Here is a 21,450-nt window from a genome sequence, read left to right on the forward strand (position 1 = left end):
TATCATATGTAGACAGACACAAAACAGACTGCAGGATAAGCCCAAGCGTCTGCTGTTTTACGTGTTAAAAAAACCAGTTCATAACTTATAATCATTCATTAAAATGGATTATTGTTTTACATTAAGTACATAAATTAGATTATTTTAATGTGTACTTTACATAAAAAGCATTTTTATGGTCTATCTTCCTTACATACATGGTCTATACTAGCTAGTGGCGCACAGCGTAGTCCCCCCCCCCCCCCATTTCACCTCTCATCATCGGCTATTTATATAGCGCTACTAATTCCGCAGCGCTGTACAGAAAACTCACATCAGTCCCTGCCCCATAGGAGATTACAATCTAAATTCCCTAACATACACACACAGACGGATACTAGGGTCAATTTGATAGCAGTCAATTAACCTACCAGTATATTTTTGGAATGTGGGAGGAAACCGGAGCACCCGGAGGAAACCCACGCAGACACGCGTAGACAGTCATTTGCGAGAAGAGCAATTTCACGCGAGATACGGCGCGCGGGCGAACTTGCATCCGAACATGAAGCAGGCCCATGGAGCCCCGTTTGGAGCTTTGTGGGCAGGTTTTCTGTATACCCTCATTTGAACAAGCCCTTATACTCCTAAATATTCATTAGTCCTTGTTGTTAATTATCGGGACTACCCTCGCTTATCCCTTCTACTGAAGCCGCTAAGAAAATGAGGCAAAGGTTTATGTAATGGAGTATTAGACTCAAATATACAGTTGTAACCAGGTTTACAGATCAGCCAAGTAAATGAAGCACACTGGCTTCCAAATGTGCATTTTATGTGTGTGCAGATTTACTTGGCTGATGATAATCCTACTGTGACCAATAACTACTGTTACTTACAGTTTCTTCTATTAGTCCTATCTGACAATAAAACTGATCAAAGCTATTTTCTGACTGGACGCTATGGGTTATACAATATGTGTTTTATGGAACACAGTTAAGAAATGCACTTGTACGAAAACCAAATGAAATCCTCTACACCTAATATGCAAGTTATCGTCTATAAAAGAACTATTACGATCATTCACAAATATATATGAAAACATTTCAGGGGTTTATCAGAACTGAATATATTTGAGATATAATTTTTGATCTCCGGGAGAGATACACAGCAGTCAATACTCCCATTAGCAGACACTATAATATCCTTTCTAGCAGAAAGTGGCTTATAAAACGGTAATAGTGTGTACTATTCTGTATAGCTAAATACTCAAGTTCTGGCAAAGTTTGGGGACCTTTACATATATATATATATATATATATATATTTGTTAATGATCATAAGTACTAGTATAAGACAACTTGTACTTTTAGGTTTTGTGGTCTTCAAATATTTAATTGTGAGCGACAGTGGTTCCATCTAAGTGCTATTCATTCTTTTGAAAAGTTGCCTATAAAAGACCATTTAAAGGTAGGTTCCGTAGATATATTGGGTAAAGCACACTGGGGGGGGGGGGGGGGGGGGTGGGGGGTGTATTTACTAAACAGCGGGTTTGAAAAAGTGGAGATGTTGCCTATAGCAACCAATCACATTCTAGCTGTCATTTTGTAGACTGCACTAAATAAATGAAAGCTAGAATCTGATTGGTTGCTATAGGCAACATCTCCACTTTTCCAGACCCGCAGTTTAGTAAATCTAGCCCTGGTATTACAAAGTGTATAGCTGTAGTCTGATTCCACTTCAATGAACTGTTTGTGGTAATTGGGAATTGTATATAGCGCAGCCTCTAGGTGAATTTCTCTTTTTTTCATCTCAAGCGCTTGTGATGCAGTTTCAGACTTGGCCGTGTAAATCCAGCCACATATGAAATACACATACTGCATGCGTTAATTGTGAGTAGCTCATATGCATGCTGTATATATCCATCGCATGCTATACTGTCTAGGTAGATCTTGGTTCGTTGGAGCCCCCATCGTGCTATATTTGCTGAACTTGGTTCAAATATGATTTTTATTATATATAGTTTGTATTTTAAATCGTCAATAAATCCTAACTGACAGGGCTCCGATAAAAAGGAGATGCAGAGAATGGAAGCCACGGTTCAGAATTAGAGGAATTTAACTGAAATGAATTATAGGGATAAATCTTTCAAATCTGTCTCTGCGGATTAAGGACAGGTCACAACTATGGCATGCAGTATGCATGGAAACTAATTGCAATGAAACAATGGGATAGTTTTATCAAACCTTCTTTAAAAAAAAAAAAAAACCAGTGGAGGTGTTGCCCATAGCAACCAATCTGATTCTAGCTATCATTTTCTGGAATGTAATGGATAAATTATAACTGGAATTCTGAATGTTATGGGCAACACCTCCCCTTTTCCTTTTTTTTTTTTTAAGGTTTGAGAAGTCTACCCCTATGTAGCATGTGTAATTCATATGTATCTGGATTCAAATTGCAGATCTGGAACCATATAAAGACCATACCTGGTTAGAAATCTGTTTTTCTTACCATTTAACTTGAATGTGTATGAACACTACATCAAATTAAAATGACCTTTCATTTACACCCAGCGGGGACATGCTGCATTTCCTTCATTAGTGGTTCAGCTCACAAAATGACTATATCCACTGTGTGTAGTAAATGGTTTTACTATACGTGTGTGTGTGTGTGTGTGTATACAGGGGAATAGTTTTTTTTTGTTTTTTTTTTAAATGCACTCAAATCTTAAAGGGGAAGTATCACCTTTTTTTTTAAAAAAAGTGTTTATAAGACCACCTCCTAGTTTGCAGAAGAATCTTAATCCTCTTCCTGAGCTGCAGATCAAATTGCATAAACGGCAGATGTTGTGCCTGGTACCATTATTTATATCATTAGCTTGTGTACTGAGCATGGCTTCTAAGTATGACATGCACATCCAATCAGATAGTATCTTTTAGCCATTTTGTGTAATCAAGAGTAATTCAAGCCGAAATCCGATTGGTTGTTATAGTTTACCTCACATTTTTGCTCTTTTGGACCATTTCTTTTTTTAATAATTCAATTTTATTGAAATAAAACATGTCATCTTGATGATGCTAATGGCAGTTTTCTCTAAAGTTGTTTTGAAGAGCTGATACTTCCCATTGCAATATAAAATGTATTTTAGGAAACTGTTTCCCCCGTTGTACCTTGGACGTGACTTTCATGGGAGGTCTCACATTTTTCACCATCAAAATGCTTTCCCAACGAAGCCATGTGTTTTTGTGTTGTGGCATCAAGACATACATAGTAATGTTTTATAGGGATTGAGTACTGTACTGGAAAACCTATAAATATATATATATTTTTTTTTTCCTTTTGGATATACAAAAGTTGTTTGTATGTGTACATGTTTGTTTTTTATTGTTGCCTATTTAATACAATGGAATTGTTAACAATATTTTATGTCCATTTTAACGCTGGACTTTTTTTGTGAAACCGTTAACATAAACATGAATAATTTGTATTGTTGGTAATGCTGAGTAAGAAATATCTTTGTTTCCTTAAGTGCCAAATTAAAGCAAACTTTTTAATGATCTTGTGACATACTTTACTTTACTCATGTTATAGTTTTACCTCAGGGATTTAAATAACATCTTTTGTCAAGCAGCATTCCCATGAGAAAATTGGGTGTGTTTTTTATTTTGACATCTCTGGCAGGCAATAAGAATGTTTTGAATTTACCATGTCCTTGTTTTCTTTCTTCAGTATGCTATTAATGATTTATTATTCTGGACTACCATGGCAACCACAGTCACATGGCACATGATTTAGTGAGCAGGAAAGCTTTGGAATGCCCATCTGAGCTCTGTCTGCACTGTGACATCCTTCTTCTCCCCCCTCTGCCATCACATGACATGTCTGTGTAGCCCATGTCGGGCAGATATTTTTGTTTGCCAACCAGAATTTTTGAAAAGGAGATAAAGATTTGTAGGAGGATAGCTAAGAAAAATACATGTTTAAAAGATGCTTAACTTGCTATTTAAATAATAATAAAAAAATACATTTTTATGTAGGGTTGCTCCTTTAAGGCTTATTGGTTCGGAGCACACAATTGCTGTCTCCTGTCAGCTAGAGCCATTAAAAGGAAACCTCTTTATCATGGTTTAAGTAGGCTAAATAAATATATGGGTTCTAAACAGGGCTCCACTATCTATAATAGGGAAACAAACAAGAATAGTGCAATATTGTTTAAAATAAACACAAAGGCCCTGATTTTATTAAGGAAAGTAAGGCAAAAAAATGAGTAAGTTCTCTCCTGGACAAAACCATGTTACAATACCAGGGATGCAAATTTAGTTTTGCATATAAGATAAATACTGGCTGCTTTTTCATGTAGCACACAAATACATGATGGCTTTATTTGTACACTGAAATTTAAAGTTGATCTAGAACATGCCCTACACAACTATATAAATCCTTCTCCACATTTTTATCTTGTCTCCCCCTCCAATGCAACATGGTTTTGCCAAAATTCAAAGTTACTCATTTATTTTGCTTTACTTTTCTTAATGAATCAGGCCCAAAATGTGCAATTCAGATTATATAAATAAGGTGTCTTGTGGTTAAAATATTCTTTTGATGTGATTCACCCCCTCTTGTGGGTGGACTTACATGAAAACTTACCGTACTTTAAATTTTGAAATTTCTTGTAAGTTGACCCACAAGAGAGAGTGAGTCACTTCAATAAATATTTTAACCATAAGACACCTTATGAGTTTTCTGAAAGATGGATAGCGCCTAATTATTTCTTTAATTTATATTTCACGTGGTTTAGGTAGATTTACATTTTTCTGCAAGCCTTTATTATTTGCATGGGTCATTATCCACAGAACACTTAATTACTGCGGCTACATTTATTCATGAATAGAATATTGGATATATGAACTTTTTTTTTTTCTTTTTTTTTTTAAGGAGTACCTTTCAGCTACCATACCTCCCAACTGTCCCGATTTAAGGGCTCTGCTCCCATCAGGCCGAGCCAGGTGTATCTAGCATTTACAGGGTGATTCATTCTTAAGCATACATTCACTTTGTTCCAGTTGGCGGGAATTAGATGTGATGACTGAAGGGACAGAGAAGTAGCGATAAAACAAATACTGTATGGATTTGGGTGTAGTATTTTTGTAAAGGTCAATAAAAACCTGCGTGCTTTTATTTCATTCATCAATAACATTAGTGATAATGGTTTGACTGAAAGAGGCAGAGAAATGTTTGTTATACTACACTTCTAAATGCTGCTTGTTTTCTAGGGTACTGTGTAGACCAGGCCAGCGCATGGGGGGGGGGGGGGGGGGATGCACACTGAGAACAAAGCAGCACCCACCATAATTCACTTTACTAGAAACAGGTAATGACTGTGAAACTATTTAATTTTTTTTTTTTTTAGACAGTATTTTTATTAGTAACTGCAAAATAAACACCTGTTGTATTTGGTGTCTGCCCTTGCATACTCAAGAACAGGTTCAACCCAAATATACAACTGGGGCTATTTATGAATACTTTCACAAAAAGAAAATGATGATGTTCCATACAGCCAATCATAATGTCATTTTTTTTTTATTATTATTATTATTATTATTATTATTATTATTTATTTATTTTTTTTTAAGTACCATTTTACTTAAATGTCCTTCTATTTTTGGGCTCTAAACATTCCCAATTGAATAGATAAACTTGTCCTGCCTAGTATATAGCAAGTCAAAATATTTACAATGTTGGAATGTCTCTCATACTTTAAATTGACATTTAAGGGCATATTCAATTGACGGCGGGATGGGTTATTACGGTAATCCTGCGCGGGAAAACCGTTAATACCATCATTTACTCGCTGGATTTCAGCTTGCAGTTTAGGGAGCTGCGAGCTGAAATCCAGCGAGATATTACCGTATTAACGGTAATATTTTTGGAGCGCGGGATTTTCGGCGATCCAACCGTCAATTGAATATGCCCCATAGGGGCATATTCAATTGTCCGAAAGTCCTGCGGCGTTAAAACTAGTACAGTTAATACGGTAATAGTTAGCCGGATTTCAGCTCGCGGCTCAGGGAGCTGCGAGCTGAAATCCAGCGAGAAAATTACCGTATTAACTGGTTTTATGCGCACTATTACCGTAATAACGGTAATAGTGCAACAAGCGCGAGATTTTCGCCGTTTCCGCCGACAATTGAATATGCCCCTTAAACTCAGAACATGCCAATTTTAAAGGTGTTTTAGTTTTTTTTTTTATTTTAAATGTGTAGGACGGACAGAGCTGTAAAAGTAAGAGATCTTTGTACTCACATACTTAACAAAATCAGCAAAACGCTGAAGCTACAGGGGGGTGTGACATGACGTGAGCTATTATTTAGTGATTTACATTACTTTTTATTCTGAAGTCTGTCTTTCGGGAGTCCCAATCGTTTAAAGCCACACGTTGTTTTGCTGTGCTGTAATAGCTTTGACATTTATTTTTCCATTTGCTCCTACAACCTTTCATCTGTTTTCGCTCAGATCTGTCCGTACTCGAAGCTCCATCGAGAAGAGGGCAGGGATTGTCATGCAGAGAAAGGTTACTATAGATAACAGGCAGCTTTGTTGTTGGTGCAGTTTATAGGTTCCACCGTCATGTTTAAACAAAAAAACAATTTTTTTCATCTGGAGGAATTGGGAATTAATGTCCAACTAAGACTAAGGACTGAAAGCAGCTGGGACTGTATTGACACACACAAGCACATATACAGTCCTTTCATTGCAATGAAGGGTTTACATGGGGAATGGAGTTGGTATGTTTTGTAAAAAAAAACTAAAAACATTTCTTAGCAATTTAATATTTGGTGAAGAAAGATCACAGCTATTTTACTTTTACCTCATAACCATTCATAACATCATGTTCTGTTCCATCATTTATACTGTATAACTATTTGCAACTCTGCCCCCTACATCGACCAGTCGTCTATCAGACAAGTGTATCCTGCGTTAATAATCAAGTTGCATGTTTTTTGTTTTTTTAATATGGGTTGGGGTGTGGTTATGATCTGCAGGAGCTCGCCTTGCCCCCTCTTGTTTTTAAAATTTTTTACTAGTTAAACAAATCGCTCGCTGGAACAGGGGGAGCCGGACATCCCAGTATGAAGCCAAAACCTCATGAAGATGTCTCAAACTCATCCACACTCCTTCCCAAACCCAGTTCCCAATGAACGGACCCTCCGCTTCTATGAAAAGTGTGTGCGTGTGTATATAACACAACAGACGACTGTCAACCCCACAAATATTTTTTGAAGTAATATATGATGGCTTTACATAGTGGCCTCATACATTTTGGCAGAGGGAGGGGGGGGGGGGGGGTTAGTAGCCCTTTAATTAAATATTACAATGTAGTATTGGGTAATTTGATTGCATCAAGTAGTGTACAATGTATGCATATAGATATTACCAAACAATTTATACAGATTTTTTTTTTAACCACAAAAAGACTATTTTAAAAATATTTAGTGTTGGACTGGACAATAAATGAAACCTTGATGTATTTATAGTCGGCAAAGACCCCTACACCTTCTGTGATTATGCAGCGCTCGTTCATTGTGATAGTTCACATGGTAATGGGGATGGATGCAGCCCACAGAGGGCTGACTTCAGCCTGCAGTTGACATGAGTACACTAAATACAGTAGTATAGGAAATGATGGTCATAATTCATTCTTTTCACAAGTCCTAGGTTTATACTCCAAATGTAGTGCAAAACAGTAGCAGCTTGCAAATAATTAATATGATTGTTGTATAGACTCATTGCACTCTAAAGGTTGCCATGTGTGAGTTTCAGAAACCAATGACTGTTGTAAAAGACACTTGTAAGTACCTGGGGAATAGTGTATTCCGTTCATTATGCAGATTTGCACAGTTTATAGACCTGTTTATGATTGGTGGTCGACTGCTGCTAAACTTTTGTTTAATTTCTTTGTTTTATGTGTGTGTGTTTATTTTGCTGAAGCCAGGAGTCTCTCCCTCTCCCTCCCCCAATTTTCATTCACAAATCTTGGTAACCGATATATGCTGTGATAGAGGAAATATTAGGTAGTGATGGCCATGATTGTGCTAATCAATTCTTACCGACCGCCAAGTCCCAAAATGTTTAAGAAAGGAAATCTGGAGATAAAATACATTAATTGTCTGGTTAACACTTATATATCACTTTCCTTCCCATTGGAGAGCTGAACTTGATGCTGGTCAAAAAAGCTGGTAGTCCTCTGAATTACTGTGATATTACTCACTCTGCCTCAAACACAATCCATACACCGCATTTCTGCAAACAAGACTGACGGGCTGTCAATCACTCTGTGTCTACACCTCCCTCCGAGCATGATAACCTGCTGCCTAGTGGTGAAACAACTAAATATATCTACCCTGTTATAAGTATTTAGTAACTCTGCCGTTCTTTTATGCATGTGATTCAGCTACTTACACACTACCTTTTGATCTATAGAATGTCAAATAGTGGCTTTATGTAACCTTTAAAGATTGATGTCATGCAGTGTGTACATGTGAAAACTTTAAAGAAAAATTGTTAAACTTTTTTTTGTGCATGGGGGGTGGGAAGAGACAGCTATCACTTATGTTTCCTTTGGGATAACCTCAAAGACAACTAATAAGACATATGGCCATAGAGATAATTGATTTCCATATCCGCTGTATGAAAACAAAACGCAACATTCCGGGTGCATTGTCGTGCAGATGGCACAAGGTGACCACTCATATAGAGCATTGTACTATGATGGACAGTTCATTCAAGTCTTTCAGTGCCATCCTACAGAGCCTGGCACTCATTACCTTAGTGTCTTGACCTGTGGCTGGCGCAGCTTTAGGACTTTAAACCATGGGCATCCTCCAGGAAAACCTTCTAGCCAAAGATCCTTTAACGTCATTCTCATGACTATGCTGTGACATGTATGAACAAGATGGTGGTTCTACTAAGACCCAGAGCATCTCTGTCAATGTTCCAATAATGTTAGAACATGTGTTTACATGCTATTACATAGGCTGGGATGTCTGCCATTACTTATTGTAAGTTCCTTGTATACAATTAGCCATACCAATGTGTGTCACAGAACATTCATAGAAACGTGAGGAGAAACTTAAACATTTCTCTTGGGCTTTGACCCTTGGGGCCTGATTCATTAAGAAAGGGGAAAAAAAAGAGTAACTTTGCCCCTTGGCAAAACCATGTTGTATTTGAGGGGGAGGTAAATTTAAAATGTGGGGACAGATTTATAGTTGGGTAGGGCATGTCCTAGATCAACTTTAAATTTCAGTGTAAGAATAAAGCCATCAATTATTTGTGTGCTAGATGAAAAAAAAGCCAGTATTTAACTTATGTGCAAAATAATAAACTAATTTGCAGACCTTGCATTGTAAAATGGTTTGTCCAGGTGCAAAGTTACTCTTTTTTTTTTTTTTTTTTTTTTTTTTGCTTTGCTTTCCTTAATGATTCAGGCCCAATGTGTTCTCAGCCAGTTCTACGGTATAAGTGGATGTATGGGTGATCCAAACATGCACAGATAATGGATTGCTGGTGACATTGGTAACCTACTAACCTGTCTGTAGGTTACCTGTAGCACCAGAATAATTAATTGAAGTTTGTTAGGTGTCTGTTCTCCTTTGCACCCTAACAGAAGATACATTTTTACCCCGGAGGGCATGATGGATGGGTAACTTCTTCACTAACCACTTAGCATAGCTGTATTAATATATCTGTAATGTAACCTCATCCAGGATTCTGATGATGCATCATTTGTAGATGCAGAAGAACTATAAATGAATAACGCACATAGGAAATCTTCTGTATCACGTGCAAATAGGGTGTATTTTCCTTTTAAGCTTGTTTCTGATTGGCAGGCCAACCGAAAGTGGAGATGTTGCCTATAGCAACCAATCAAATTCTGGCTGTCATTTATTTAGTGCATTCTACAAAATGACAGCTAGAATCTGATTGGTTGCTATAGGCAACATCTCCACTTTTTCAAACCCGCAGTTTGGTAAATATACCCTTAAATGTCTTGGGACAGTCAACTGTTTTGGTGCAGTGTAGGGTACCGCTGGGGTAAGTAGATCAGATCATGGTAAGAGAAGGGGCTGTCATGTGAGCATCTTTCTTCCCTACCCCGAATAATAATAAACGCTGAACCCCAAAGAGACGAACACTGGAAACTCTACGTATAAGGTAGATAGCAATGGTTAATCTTGTGGACAATCTGCCGGGTGAGGCCTTACACAGGGGTGGAACTTTAGCAATAAAAATACATGACTGGTTGTGTCCTTGGCTTACAGAGGCCACCTATATCCAAGAAAGAGTGTGCTTTTAGGGAACCTATACTATTATCTGCATGCAGTAATAAGAGTCACAGCTGAAAATGTATGTACAGTGCTGAGAGAGAGTTTCAGCCCTTAATCCTGTGTCAGGAGCCAAACGGTGAAATCTGGGAACCAGGAAAGATGTCCATTCGTTAAATCAATAGGAATGACTTCCAAAACTTAGAGACCAATAGTAATGGTTTTAGGTCCATTGGCCTCCTGGGATTTCTCCAGACTTCATCCTTCTCTGTATTGCATTAACTACACCAATACACAAAGTGTGCATTTCTTGTATGTAAAAATATGCTATAGCGAACACCTCTAACGATACAACAGGAAGGAGCTGGGGGCCACAGGTGAATGCTCAGAGGGCCGCCTGCTGGACAGGAACGGTATAGATGCTGTCAAAATGGGTCTGCTACATCTTGCCTTGTTATCTCTACTGACACAGTGATAACTGTGGTTGGTGTATCTGAGGATGCAAGGGTTCTAGGGACCTTCAAGGGGGGCTCTGCTTCACAGACCACATTTCTGAACGGACTCCTGTGATGCAGGGGGTCATTTGTCATTGGACCTTTGCCAACTTTCTGCACCAGGAAAGCCCCGTTCTCCAGTCTGTTGTTGTACAAGTAGGAAAGCCTCTTCTGAAGCTAATTAGTCCTTTGTACGTCCGGTGGCTGAGAGCACAGGCCGTAGAGCACAAGTCACAGGACCAGTTCAGTATCTTGCCAAGCAGACGTACCTCTTGCTGTGCCCTAAGCTCTCGCTGCTGGGTAGAAGAAAGTCTGCATTGTGGAACCAACGGTTAAAGTTAATAAGTGTTTCATTGTTGGAGAGAAAAAAAAAATAATCCTCTAACGGTTATTTCATTTTTGCCATGAATATTGTTAATCTGGGAGATTAATTAACATTGAATTTCACCTTTTCGTGGACATCGCACCCAGCCCAGAAGGATTGGTTTCCTTGCACAAAAATGAAACTCACTTCTCCGTTAGTCTGTGAATAAACCACTTGTTATATTTAGCTCTTTTTAGATGTACCCTAACCTCAACCAGTAATGTGCGTTGTCGCAGCACTTGATTACTTCTGACATGACCTGAAACCTATTTTGTTAAAGGCACTATTTACTAAACTGCGGGTTTGACAACTGGAGATGATTTATTTAGTACATTCTACAAAATGACATCTAGAATATGATTGGTTGCTATAGATAACATCTCCACTTTTTCAAACCCGCAGTTCAGTAAATATACCACCAAATCTTTATTTTTCTTTACTGTTTTTGGACCAGAGGGAAACAGTGTATAAGTCGGCCATCAATGGTAATTGTTAGTGCTCTGCCTTCCCCTTCTCCATCCCTCTCTTTCCTTAACTCTTTTCTCTGACTTCTCTTTCCTTCCTCATTAAACAAATTTCGGGTACTTGCAGGAAGGAGAGGGGTGGGCGTCTTTAGCGCACACAGGAGAGAGAGGTTGTTCTCATAAATAGACCTAGCTGAGGATCCACCAACATTTGGACCATACCAAGAAGGAATCTCTTTGGGGAGGCTTGATTCAGCTGATATGGGGTGTCTTTATTTTTGGATTCCCCCATATGATTGTCATGTGTAGAATTATCGCTTATCTAGTTGTTGGAACGTAGCCGTGTACATGGGCTTTTTTCAGATTAATTTTAAAGGGCACTTGCCATTTATGTACAATAAAAGAGGACTTGGTGATGACCTCAGTTCCTACTGGATTACTAGGCTGCATTGTTGGGAGGATTGGTTCAGTCCACACACCATTGGCAAAGGCTGCACTGTAGAACAAGATTACTGTCTGCAACCTTCCACGTGTCTTTGTGCTCCCTTTAGGTTCTTTATATGTCCAACTACTCATTTGTTTATGTTAATGAGGACAGAGCTACATGTGATAGGGGCAGGGTCATAATGTGAGGGGGTAATTGAGGCCAGTGTGAAGCCATAGGCTGAGCACCAGGTGGAATGATCCAGGTTTTCCACTAACATGAGACTCTTGTCACTAGTTTGGTGACAGCAATTTAATAACATTTATGATCATTACCATCGCAAACTCCTTGCAAAGGCAGTTCTGGTCTAACCTAAGAAATATAATTCCTATCCACAGGACCAATATTTTATATAGTAAAGTTATGGTTATATTTTCAAGAAAGACTGGTCACAAGATGTAGCTTCATTTAGAATGTTTTGTATTCTCAATTAACATTCTAGTTGTAACACTCATATAATATAAAACAGTAAACAGAGTATATTATACAAACTCAACAGGTTTCGATTACTCTATTAGTATAGATGGGATAGCATAGCTGTTATTATATAAATATGTTATTGTGTGTGTCAGCTAATGTAAATATATATATTTATATATAGTGCTTTTTTGCCATAGAACTCAACGAACACCGAGTTCCGGCACAGTTTTTTCGACAGATTTTCCAAGCTTTAAAAGTAACTTTTGAACATTTGATGTTTGAACAGTCTGCACTAGACCATTTGAAGATCATATTGCTGCCATATTAACGTGCGGTGGTTTATAGGCACATGTAGAAACCATAGTAATTCCTACATCGTTCACCTGATTTGGATGTAAATACCCTCAAATTAAAGCTCAAAGTCTGCAGTTAAAGCACATCTTGTTTGTTTCATTTCAAATCCATTGTGGTGGTGTATAGAGCCCAAAATATGAGAATTGTGTCAATGTCCCAATATTTATGAGCTTGACTGTACAATAGTGTGTTCCATCCATCCATATTTGATTAGTTCCAGGCAGATAAAGTCTAGACAACAGAATCCAAATATTGTATTAAAATCAAAAATACGAAGCTGAATGTAACAACTGCTGGTGCGTTCCAAAGCTCCGGCTGATTTCTTTATCCGGATAAAAATCTATATGAAATACATTTTTATTGCTGTTGGCAAAAAGCTGTGCAGTGCTCTGAAAAGTATTAGCGATCATTTCACAAATGGCTTTTTTTCTTCTTTTTATATAATACTTGGATTTTATTTGTGAGGTATTGCTAAATTAGTAAGGATCAATGTCTGAGAAGCTCCTTATGGTAGCAGGGTTAACCATTGTGTATGTTTAAAAGCCATTGGATGAGTCGATATTTTGGAAATATAATATTAGTCCATCAGAATGAATTAATAACCATTTTCTCTCTTCTCTAAAAGGCCTGATGTCACATTTTTTTCTTTACATTTTTATTAGTACGTCTGTTATAGCAATAAGGCAATGAAAGTTCACTTCTCACCCACACACAGCAGAGCAGAAGCCATATTGTGGGATGAACCAATATATTCATGAGCCTGCAGCCTGACTCCACCCCCTAGGAAACTTGGTTCAGCCTACAAAATGTCTGCCTCCGTTGTCACTGAGTTGTAAATGCATGAGGAATGTAGCTAGTTCTAATATTTTCCTTCATCTGGCTTTTGAGCATCCTTTGCGTTGTGACAGTGATTAATATCAATATAACAGCAATATGTGTATCTGAAGGAAAAACTGGAAGACTGATGCTGTTTGATCAGGTAACATGCTCCATATGGGGTCAATTACAGACACGCAAATGAACTGTTATTTGTTGTGTCACAGTACCTGGTCTGTCAGGCAGGCGACACGTATTGGAAAGCTCAAATGATTTTTTTTCTTTCTGTTTTGTTTCAGCCTGAGACCGTGGCTACCCTCAAGCGTACAATAGAGACGCTGATGGAAAAGGGGGCCATCGTACGGAATCTGGAAAACCTTGGGGAAAAGGCTCTGCCTTACAAAGTGTTCAAGCACAGCCAGCGTCACATTCGAGGAGGGTATGTTTTTTTTTTTTTTGTTTTTTTTTTGTATTTTTTTTAAAACAATTTTAAAGACAAGTGTTGGGCAAGTCATTTTTAAATGACTTGTGGTCCACTTGCAGTGCAGCCATGAAGTATGTGTATTACGTAACTGTAGGTTTTAAGTCGCTGTGTTACTGTAAAGCTGTAGTTGCAGATAGTTCTTTACACATGTAAGTGACCTCTTTTTCATTAGTTATGACAACTCTATCAAACATATATTTGGATAATGTTCATGTAAGTGTATAAGTGGTTACCTTTCGTGGAGCTTTATAAAAGTGGACCAGAGATTCTTGTACAGTAACATTCTGATTGATTGTAGTCACCATTCCGAGTGACTATACATGACACTGACTACATCGACATAGATATATAAAAGACTATGAGGCCAACATTAATAAAAAAAAATAGACTTACCATGAAGGTGACACAGACCATTCCCGATGGGTGTCCTATCATTGGCGACTACAGAAATTGACGTCACATAAAACGGCGATACTCAGTTTTCCGCTTTTAAAGGACCCAGGACCCGGCGCACTGATAATACTAACTATGGGTTAGGTTTAGGGTTAAGGTCAGGGTTAGGATTACGGTTACTATCATCATCATCATGTTATTTATATAGCGCCACTAATTCCGCAGCTCTGTACAGAGAACTCCTTCACATCAGCCCCTGCCCCATTGGGGCTTACAATCTAAATCCCTTAACACACACACACACACACACACACAGAGACTAGGGTCAATTTTGATAGCAGACAATTAACCTACCAGTATGTTTTTGGAGTGTGGGAGAAAACTGGAGCACCCAGAGGAATCCCACGCAAACACGGGGAGAACATACAAACTCCTCAGAGATAAGGCCATGGTCGGGAATTGAACTCATGACCCCAGTGCTGTGAGGCAGAAGTGCTAACCACTTGGCCACCATGCTGCCGTATAACTATTCACATGAGGGTAAGGCGCTGGGTACTGCCATTGCCACTTTAACACTGACATCGGCCTCATAGTCTTCGATATATTTATGTCACTATAATCAGTGTCGCTCTAATCGCAACCGAAATAACGTACCCAACCCCATTCTGTTATAGCTCATTTAATGGTGTTTGAACAGAATTAACAAATGTTTTATAATTCCATAGCAACAAGTGCTTTGCTGGTTATGGAAAATGGTATAGCATTACCATGGTACAAGAAAACCAAACCTGGGGCGATTCCTTTTTAGCAAAAGTGTCTTCTGGGAAGGGACAATTGTATAGCAACCCTGAGTCAGTGCTTTAACCCTCCAGCTATTCAGACCAACAGTGCTGAGATAGAATCCTACCTACAGACGGTTTCACCCTTATCAGGGATCATCAGTGTTTGGCATGTGTTTTCTAATCTGCAATTAAAGTGCTATTTGTAGGTTTTAAATTAAGGGTTTATATGGCTTTCGTAAGTATGAATGGGAATGTAAAATTCCTCTGCACCTCATTTTAAAAATCAGTGAGGTAATTAATATCGAACTTTAATACAGTATTTTAGTCTTTCAATTTTTTTTCATGGTTTTTATTTTACTACTTAGCAGGACTGTAGTTGAAACCCACGACACAGTTATACACTTTGATGCTCTTTGAAGTAAAAGCTCTGGGAGACATGTAAATGGTGCCATTGTCCAAGCAAACTGTTTTAATAAGTCATTTTTTATCCCCTATTTTGTAAGATGTCCATTGGCTTTTTGTTGGTTTGTTAAATTCTTTGTGAGTGCTGGGATGTAACAGCATCTCGGTGGGTGTCCTGGAGGGCTGCTAGGCAACAAGTGATGGCACTAAGCTGGCTAATCACCAGTCTTGTGTAGCCGGTGGAAACTGTGCAAGGGTTACCTGTTCTCGGTTAACCCTTGTGCTCTAGGAGGATGGAACTATTACATTAACGAGCAATTGGGAACATTCCGATACTACCGGTTTAAAGTCTGCTGCGTAGGGAGAAGAGGGAGGGAGAGTGGGTATTTGAGTCGACAAAATAAAATAACTAATATAATTAAAATCTCATCTTTTTTGTCAACTGAGGACTATCAATTTTATTTTTTATAAAAATAAAATTGGAGTAGATGTCTCCTTTTTAATTTAACAAGCTACCAGTAAAGTCTGAAGTTTACAGGGTGTGTCTGCTAAGTATTTGGATAATTCCTGTACCATTAACACACAACACTGCCTGTAGCGGGACAGTTAACTCTGTGCAGCGTCACCCCCGCCAAAGGCTTTCCAAACCTTCCGACACATTAGATGGAGTTTTACAGCAGCGATTTTCAATTAATATATTGATAACAGATAAGACTTTTGAGGATCTGTACAGAGTGATTTATTTGTATTCATAATTTAATATTATTGGTTAGTAGTATACATTGAATGTACACAAAGATTATGGAGACACAAACTAAACAGGATTGCCTGTCTGTCCCTCCTGCCCCCTTGAATTAAACTGTTTTAAAATGTATTTTTATATTAAATTTGTACCTCGTGATGTGGCAGACACTGATAGGCTGGATGTGCGCTGCGCGATGATCTCATCACTGCGCGGTGCGCTCCCAGTCTATCAATGACTCGGAGCTGCCCCGTCGTATCAAGAACGACAAGGTAAGTACAGATATTACCACATAGAGGGGGAGGCGTAGTCTAATAATTGGGGGTTAAGTGGTGTGCGTGATAGTCTTTAGTGGGGAGAGTAGGGAGCACAGTGAAACGTGGAGTTTAGTAGTATTCAGGGATATTATTGTATACAGGAATTCCAATTTTATGTGCCCCACACCCTATTGATATTACATTGAGGGTGGCCCTCTATATGAGACATGGCATCAGTGTGATTACAGATAGACATGCCCGATATGCAGAGTCAGAATCACAGTGTAATACGAGGGTTCAGTGTTTTGTGTGAGGGAATCGCTATAGAGACTGAGAGACAATTTACTTTGGGTGAGGGTCTAGTGATATGTGGATTATAATTTTCATTGTCAACAGGACTGATGGCATATGGGGAGGTCTGATGGGCTTGTAATTGGCATGTGGGAGGTAATAAGGGGCATTTGGAAGGTTGTATGGGCACATAAGGGGCATGTGAGGAAATCATTTGATTGTAAATTAAAGGTCATGTGAAGAGGTCTTGGGTGCATGTTGTTGCTTCAGGTACCACAGTTACACACTACACCTCTTCACCCACTGAACCGGGGTGGGCAGGAGGGGTAGTGTTTAAGGAGGGGTGGGGCCCTGCCTATTTACTTTGTATCTGAGTGAGGGCACCTAGTGTTGTCTTTCCTATTGAAGCCCGGCCTGGCTCTGAAGGTGTCCTGTGGTATCTGGCACCAAGACGTTAGCACCAGATATTTTAAGGCCTGTAAGTTGCCAGGTGGGGCCTGAACATTTTTTGCAGTGCAGCAGGGCGCATTATCCTGCTGGAAGAGACCACTGCTGTCAGGGGATACCGTTGCTATGAAGGGGTGTACTTGATCTGAAATAATGTTTAGGTTGGTGGTATGTGTGTCAAAGTAATACCCACATGAATGCCAGGATCCAAAGTTTCCCAGCAGAACAATGCCCAGAGCATCACATTGTCTCCGCTGGCTTGCCTTCTTCCCGTAGTGCATCCTGGTGCTATCTCTTCCCCAGGTAAAGGACACACAGGCACTTGGCCGTCCACATGCACTGAGTTTCTGACACCTTTCTATCATAGCTACCATTAACTTTTCCAGCAATTTGTGCTACAGTAGCTCTTCTTTGGGATTGGACCAGATGGGCTACTCTTCGCTCCTCATGTGTATCAGTGAGCCTTGGGCGCCCATGACCCTATCAACAGTTCACTGGTTGTCCTTCCTTGGACCACTTTTGGTAGGTACTAACCACTGCATAACGGGAACTCCCCACGAGAACTCCCATTTTGGAGATGCTCTGACCCAGTCATCTAGCCATCACAATTTGGCCCTTGTCAAAGTCGCTCAGATTCTTACTTGGCCATTTTTCCTGCTTCCAACACATCATCTTCAAGAAATGACTGATCACTTGCTGTCTAATATATCCCTCCCCATGACAGGTGCCCTTGTAACAAGATAATCAATGTTATTCACTTCACTTGTCAGTGGTTTTAATGTTGTGGCTGATCGGTGTACTCCTTTGTAATGGATACAAGTTTGTATTTAGTGACCCTAATGGCACAGATGTGATGGAACCCACAGCAACTAATTTATCACTTTGGGCCTGATTCATGTTCTAATGCAGCTTGAGGTTTACAGAAGAGCACGGAACTTGTGCACAATTCTGACAGTATTCAAATCCAAACGTATCGGAAGGTGCATTTCGATTTTAATCTGGGTGTAAGTTCGCTCTGCCTAAAAGTTACTTGCTGTATTTAAATACACGCTACAAACTGCGGTACACGCTCAAGCGTATGTGCAACACAACGTCACATTGGAACGCATAAAAAAAATATATTCATTATTAAATGAACAATTCTTAACATTATGATCATTATTAAAAATGTGGCTTTTTAAAAAACATTAAATACATAAATAAAATGTGCTTTTAATGCACACAATGTGTTTTTTATAGTCTATCTGTCTATCCTACTTGCTAGTGGCATGCATAAGTGTAGTGTGTATGTATGTATGTATGTATATTTATATATATATATATATATATATATATATATATATATATATATATATATATATTATTGTTATTGTTATTATTATTATTGCTCTTTCTCTTTGTTATCTCACACATTCCTGCAATGGAGTCCTATATTTTCATACCCACTAGCCACGATCCTTTCTGCCTATGCATCTGTTGGATGAAGCTAATAGCTTGCACAGAAGCGGGGCGGGAGATTCAGTACAGGGACCAGCTTACTCCCACCCTCCCTCATACAGCTCTCTGCATAGTGGAAATTTCCACTGTCTCTGATTCTATCTTACGCAGCTCTGGGCTGAGTTCTGCTATGTGTGCAAGCGTTACCACCTACCACACGAGCCCCCACTTGCTGTTTTATCATCCATAATTTGTAAATGACCCCACTCCTAAACAGTTCAAGATCTCTGCCTTGTTAAGATTAGGAATTCAAATATAAATTTAAGAGGCATTGTTGAAATACATTTCTCCTTTCTCGATTGTTCTGCTTAAATTTCTTGCCTAAAATGCTCCTGTCATTGCAATAGTAACTAGGCTAATTGTTTCCTTCCACACCCCAGCAACAGTGGCAGGCACAATTTTTAACTGCTAGCCTGCTTGTTGAACCTGTCTCATCCGTCTTCTGCTATTTACTTATGATACATGAATTGGACGTTACGGAAAAGTTGCTTTGCAGTTAGTTTGTAAGCAAGCAGCAGCGACTGTATGTTGCATTTAAATGGTCTCTCTGTAAAGAAGTATTTTTGAAAGGAATAGTCTGCAGTCTGGATGAAAGCTTCTGAGCGTCTATACAATGTCGCACTCAATTGCAATCTCTGACTTCCGCTTACATCAAGCTGAGGTCTTGTACATGGATTGAGAAGCTTAGGATACCCAATTTACAGACGTGGAAAATGCATAAGTGACTTACTATCCTTCTTTAACCCCTTGATGATGGTAGTATTTTGTACCCATTGTTGTGATCTTGAGGAATGTTGGCTACATAGAAAATAACTTCCTTTTTTTTTTTTTCTTTTGGAAACATAATTTGAATAAATATTTGTTTCCATTTTAATAATAAAATGCAGAAGAAAAATAGGGACAAAAACATGCTTTCTAATTCCGCTGAAGATTACTTTCATGAAAATAGGGAAATGTCAACATTTGGAGACGCCAATAATTTAACACAAATTGTAATTTTCCAGAGTAAAAGGGTGTCATATATGTAGTTTTATACATATCTGCTGGAAAAAGGGGATATGGATTTTTATTTTTCCTTTTCTTTTCTATTTTTTTATTAGTTGATTTCTTGTGTTGTTTTGGCTATGGTAGTTCATTGTCAACACTTATAGATTCAGTGTAACTGGAGCTTATGGTAACTGACAAGCTAGCCATTTTTATATCCAGTTTGTCTTTATCTATTAGTGGCCTGGTTCCCTTTCCCATATGCAAGTTTTGTGCTCTCCACATTAGAAGCACATGGCGTTTGTTTCGTTTCTGGCTTCAATTCTGGCGATTATGGTGTGCTAGCGGAAATGTGGTCCCTATCTTTAGTGGACAATTAAAAAAGGCCTTTAGGAGATGTTTGCTTTTCAGGATGGGTGTTTATAAATGTCTAGCTTTTTATATGAATGTAACATACAAACTTTGCCGAATAAATTACCATGTTGAGTGTTTTGGAGACGCAAACACTTGGTAAATATCATCATCATCATCATCATCATCATCATTGTTTATTTATAAAGTGCCACAAAACGACACGGTGCCAGATAGCGGTACAGATCATACAAAACACTATCACACATAAAAAGAGAACAAGTACAGACGAGTTTGGCAAAGGAGGTGCAGACATAAGACAAAGGGTCGTCTGCTCGTCAGAGAGTCTAGAGGATGTTGGGGGGGGTTACACCATATGGACTGGAGGATTGTTGCAAACAACAGTAGCTCTTCTAAGTAGTACAAGAACAGTGGTGTGCACACCAAAAATATTGGTGACTAGTCTACATGATGACACCCAAATATGAGGGCCACACAAAGGATGTTTTTCTTAGAACATGTTTTTTGTTTAATGTAAAACTGTATTCTGGAAGTCTCTAAATATTTTGTTTGTTTTTCCAGGTACTTTTTGGTTGACTTTTATGCTCCACCCACAATCGTTACACGTATGACCGACCATTTAAGCCGTGATATTGATGTTGTCAGACAGACTATTCTGAAACACGAGGAAGAAAAGAAACCCGAGAGACCTTGTCAGGGAATACTTCCAGATACCAATATTGAGGCCAAATTCAGCCGGCGGAAGAAGAAATGACATAAATGTAACAGTTTGCTATAAAATAATAAAACATTTTGAAAACCGTTTAAAAGTCATTTGATTTTACAATGTAGTCAATTTTACACTATACCCTGAAATGACATTTCCCGATATAAACCATGGAGGTAGAATACATTAAGTGTTACCCTGACATTCCAGACTTCAATTGTGGGATTTAATCCGAACACTTTATGTAATCTAAGCTGAATCAGTATAAATGGTAATGTAGCCCATCAAGTCTTTAGGAGCCGGAGAGGTCTCTGAGGAAGCCCTGTCTGTGGGTAGAACCACGATCCTGAACAGGTTCTAAAAACCAGAAATCCTGGAAGATGCAGAGACGGTGACTTCC

The 21,450-nt window shown here is 38.7% G+C and overlaps 1 protein-coding gene across 1 annotated transcript in view; it reads left to right on the plus strand.

Moving 5' to 3' along the window:
* The window catches only part of MRPS6 (mitochondrial ribosomal protein S6), a 31,355-nt gene extending 10,202 nt beyond the window's left edge, over positions 1 to 21,153 (plus strand). Inside the window, exons 2-3 of the mRNA XM_075197218.1 lie at positions 13,993 to 14,132; positions 20,906 to 21,153. Of these exons, the coding sequence (XP_075053319.1) occupies positions 13,993 to 14,132; positions 20,906 to 21,098 (333 nt within the window). The 3' untranslated portion in view covers positions 21,099 to 21,153. The remainder of the gene's footprint in view (positions 1 to 13,992; positions 14,133 to 20,905) is intronic.
* Positions 21,154 to 21,450: the final 297 nt, after the last annotated feature.

The sequence above is a fragment of the Mixophyes fleayi genome, chromosome 2 (genome assembly GCF_038048845.1).
Source record: "Mixophyes fleayi isolate aMixFle1 chromosome 2, aMixFle1.hap1, whole genome shotgun sequence".
NCBI lineage: Eukaryota > Metazoa > Chordata > Amphibia > Anura > Limnodynastidae > Mixophyes > Mixophyes fleayi.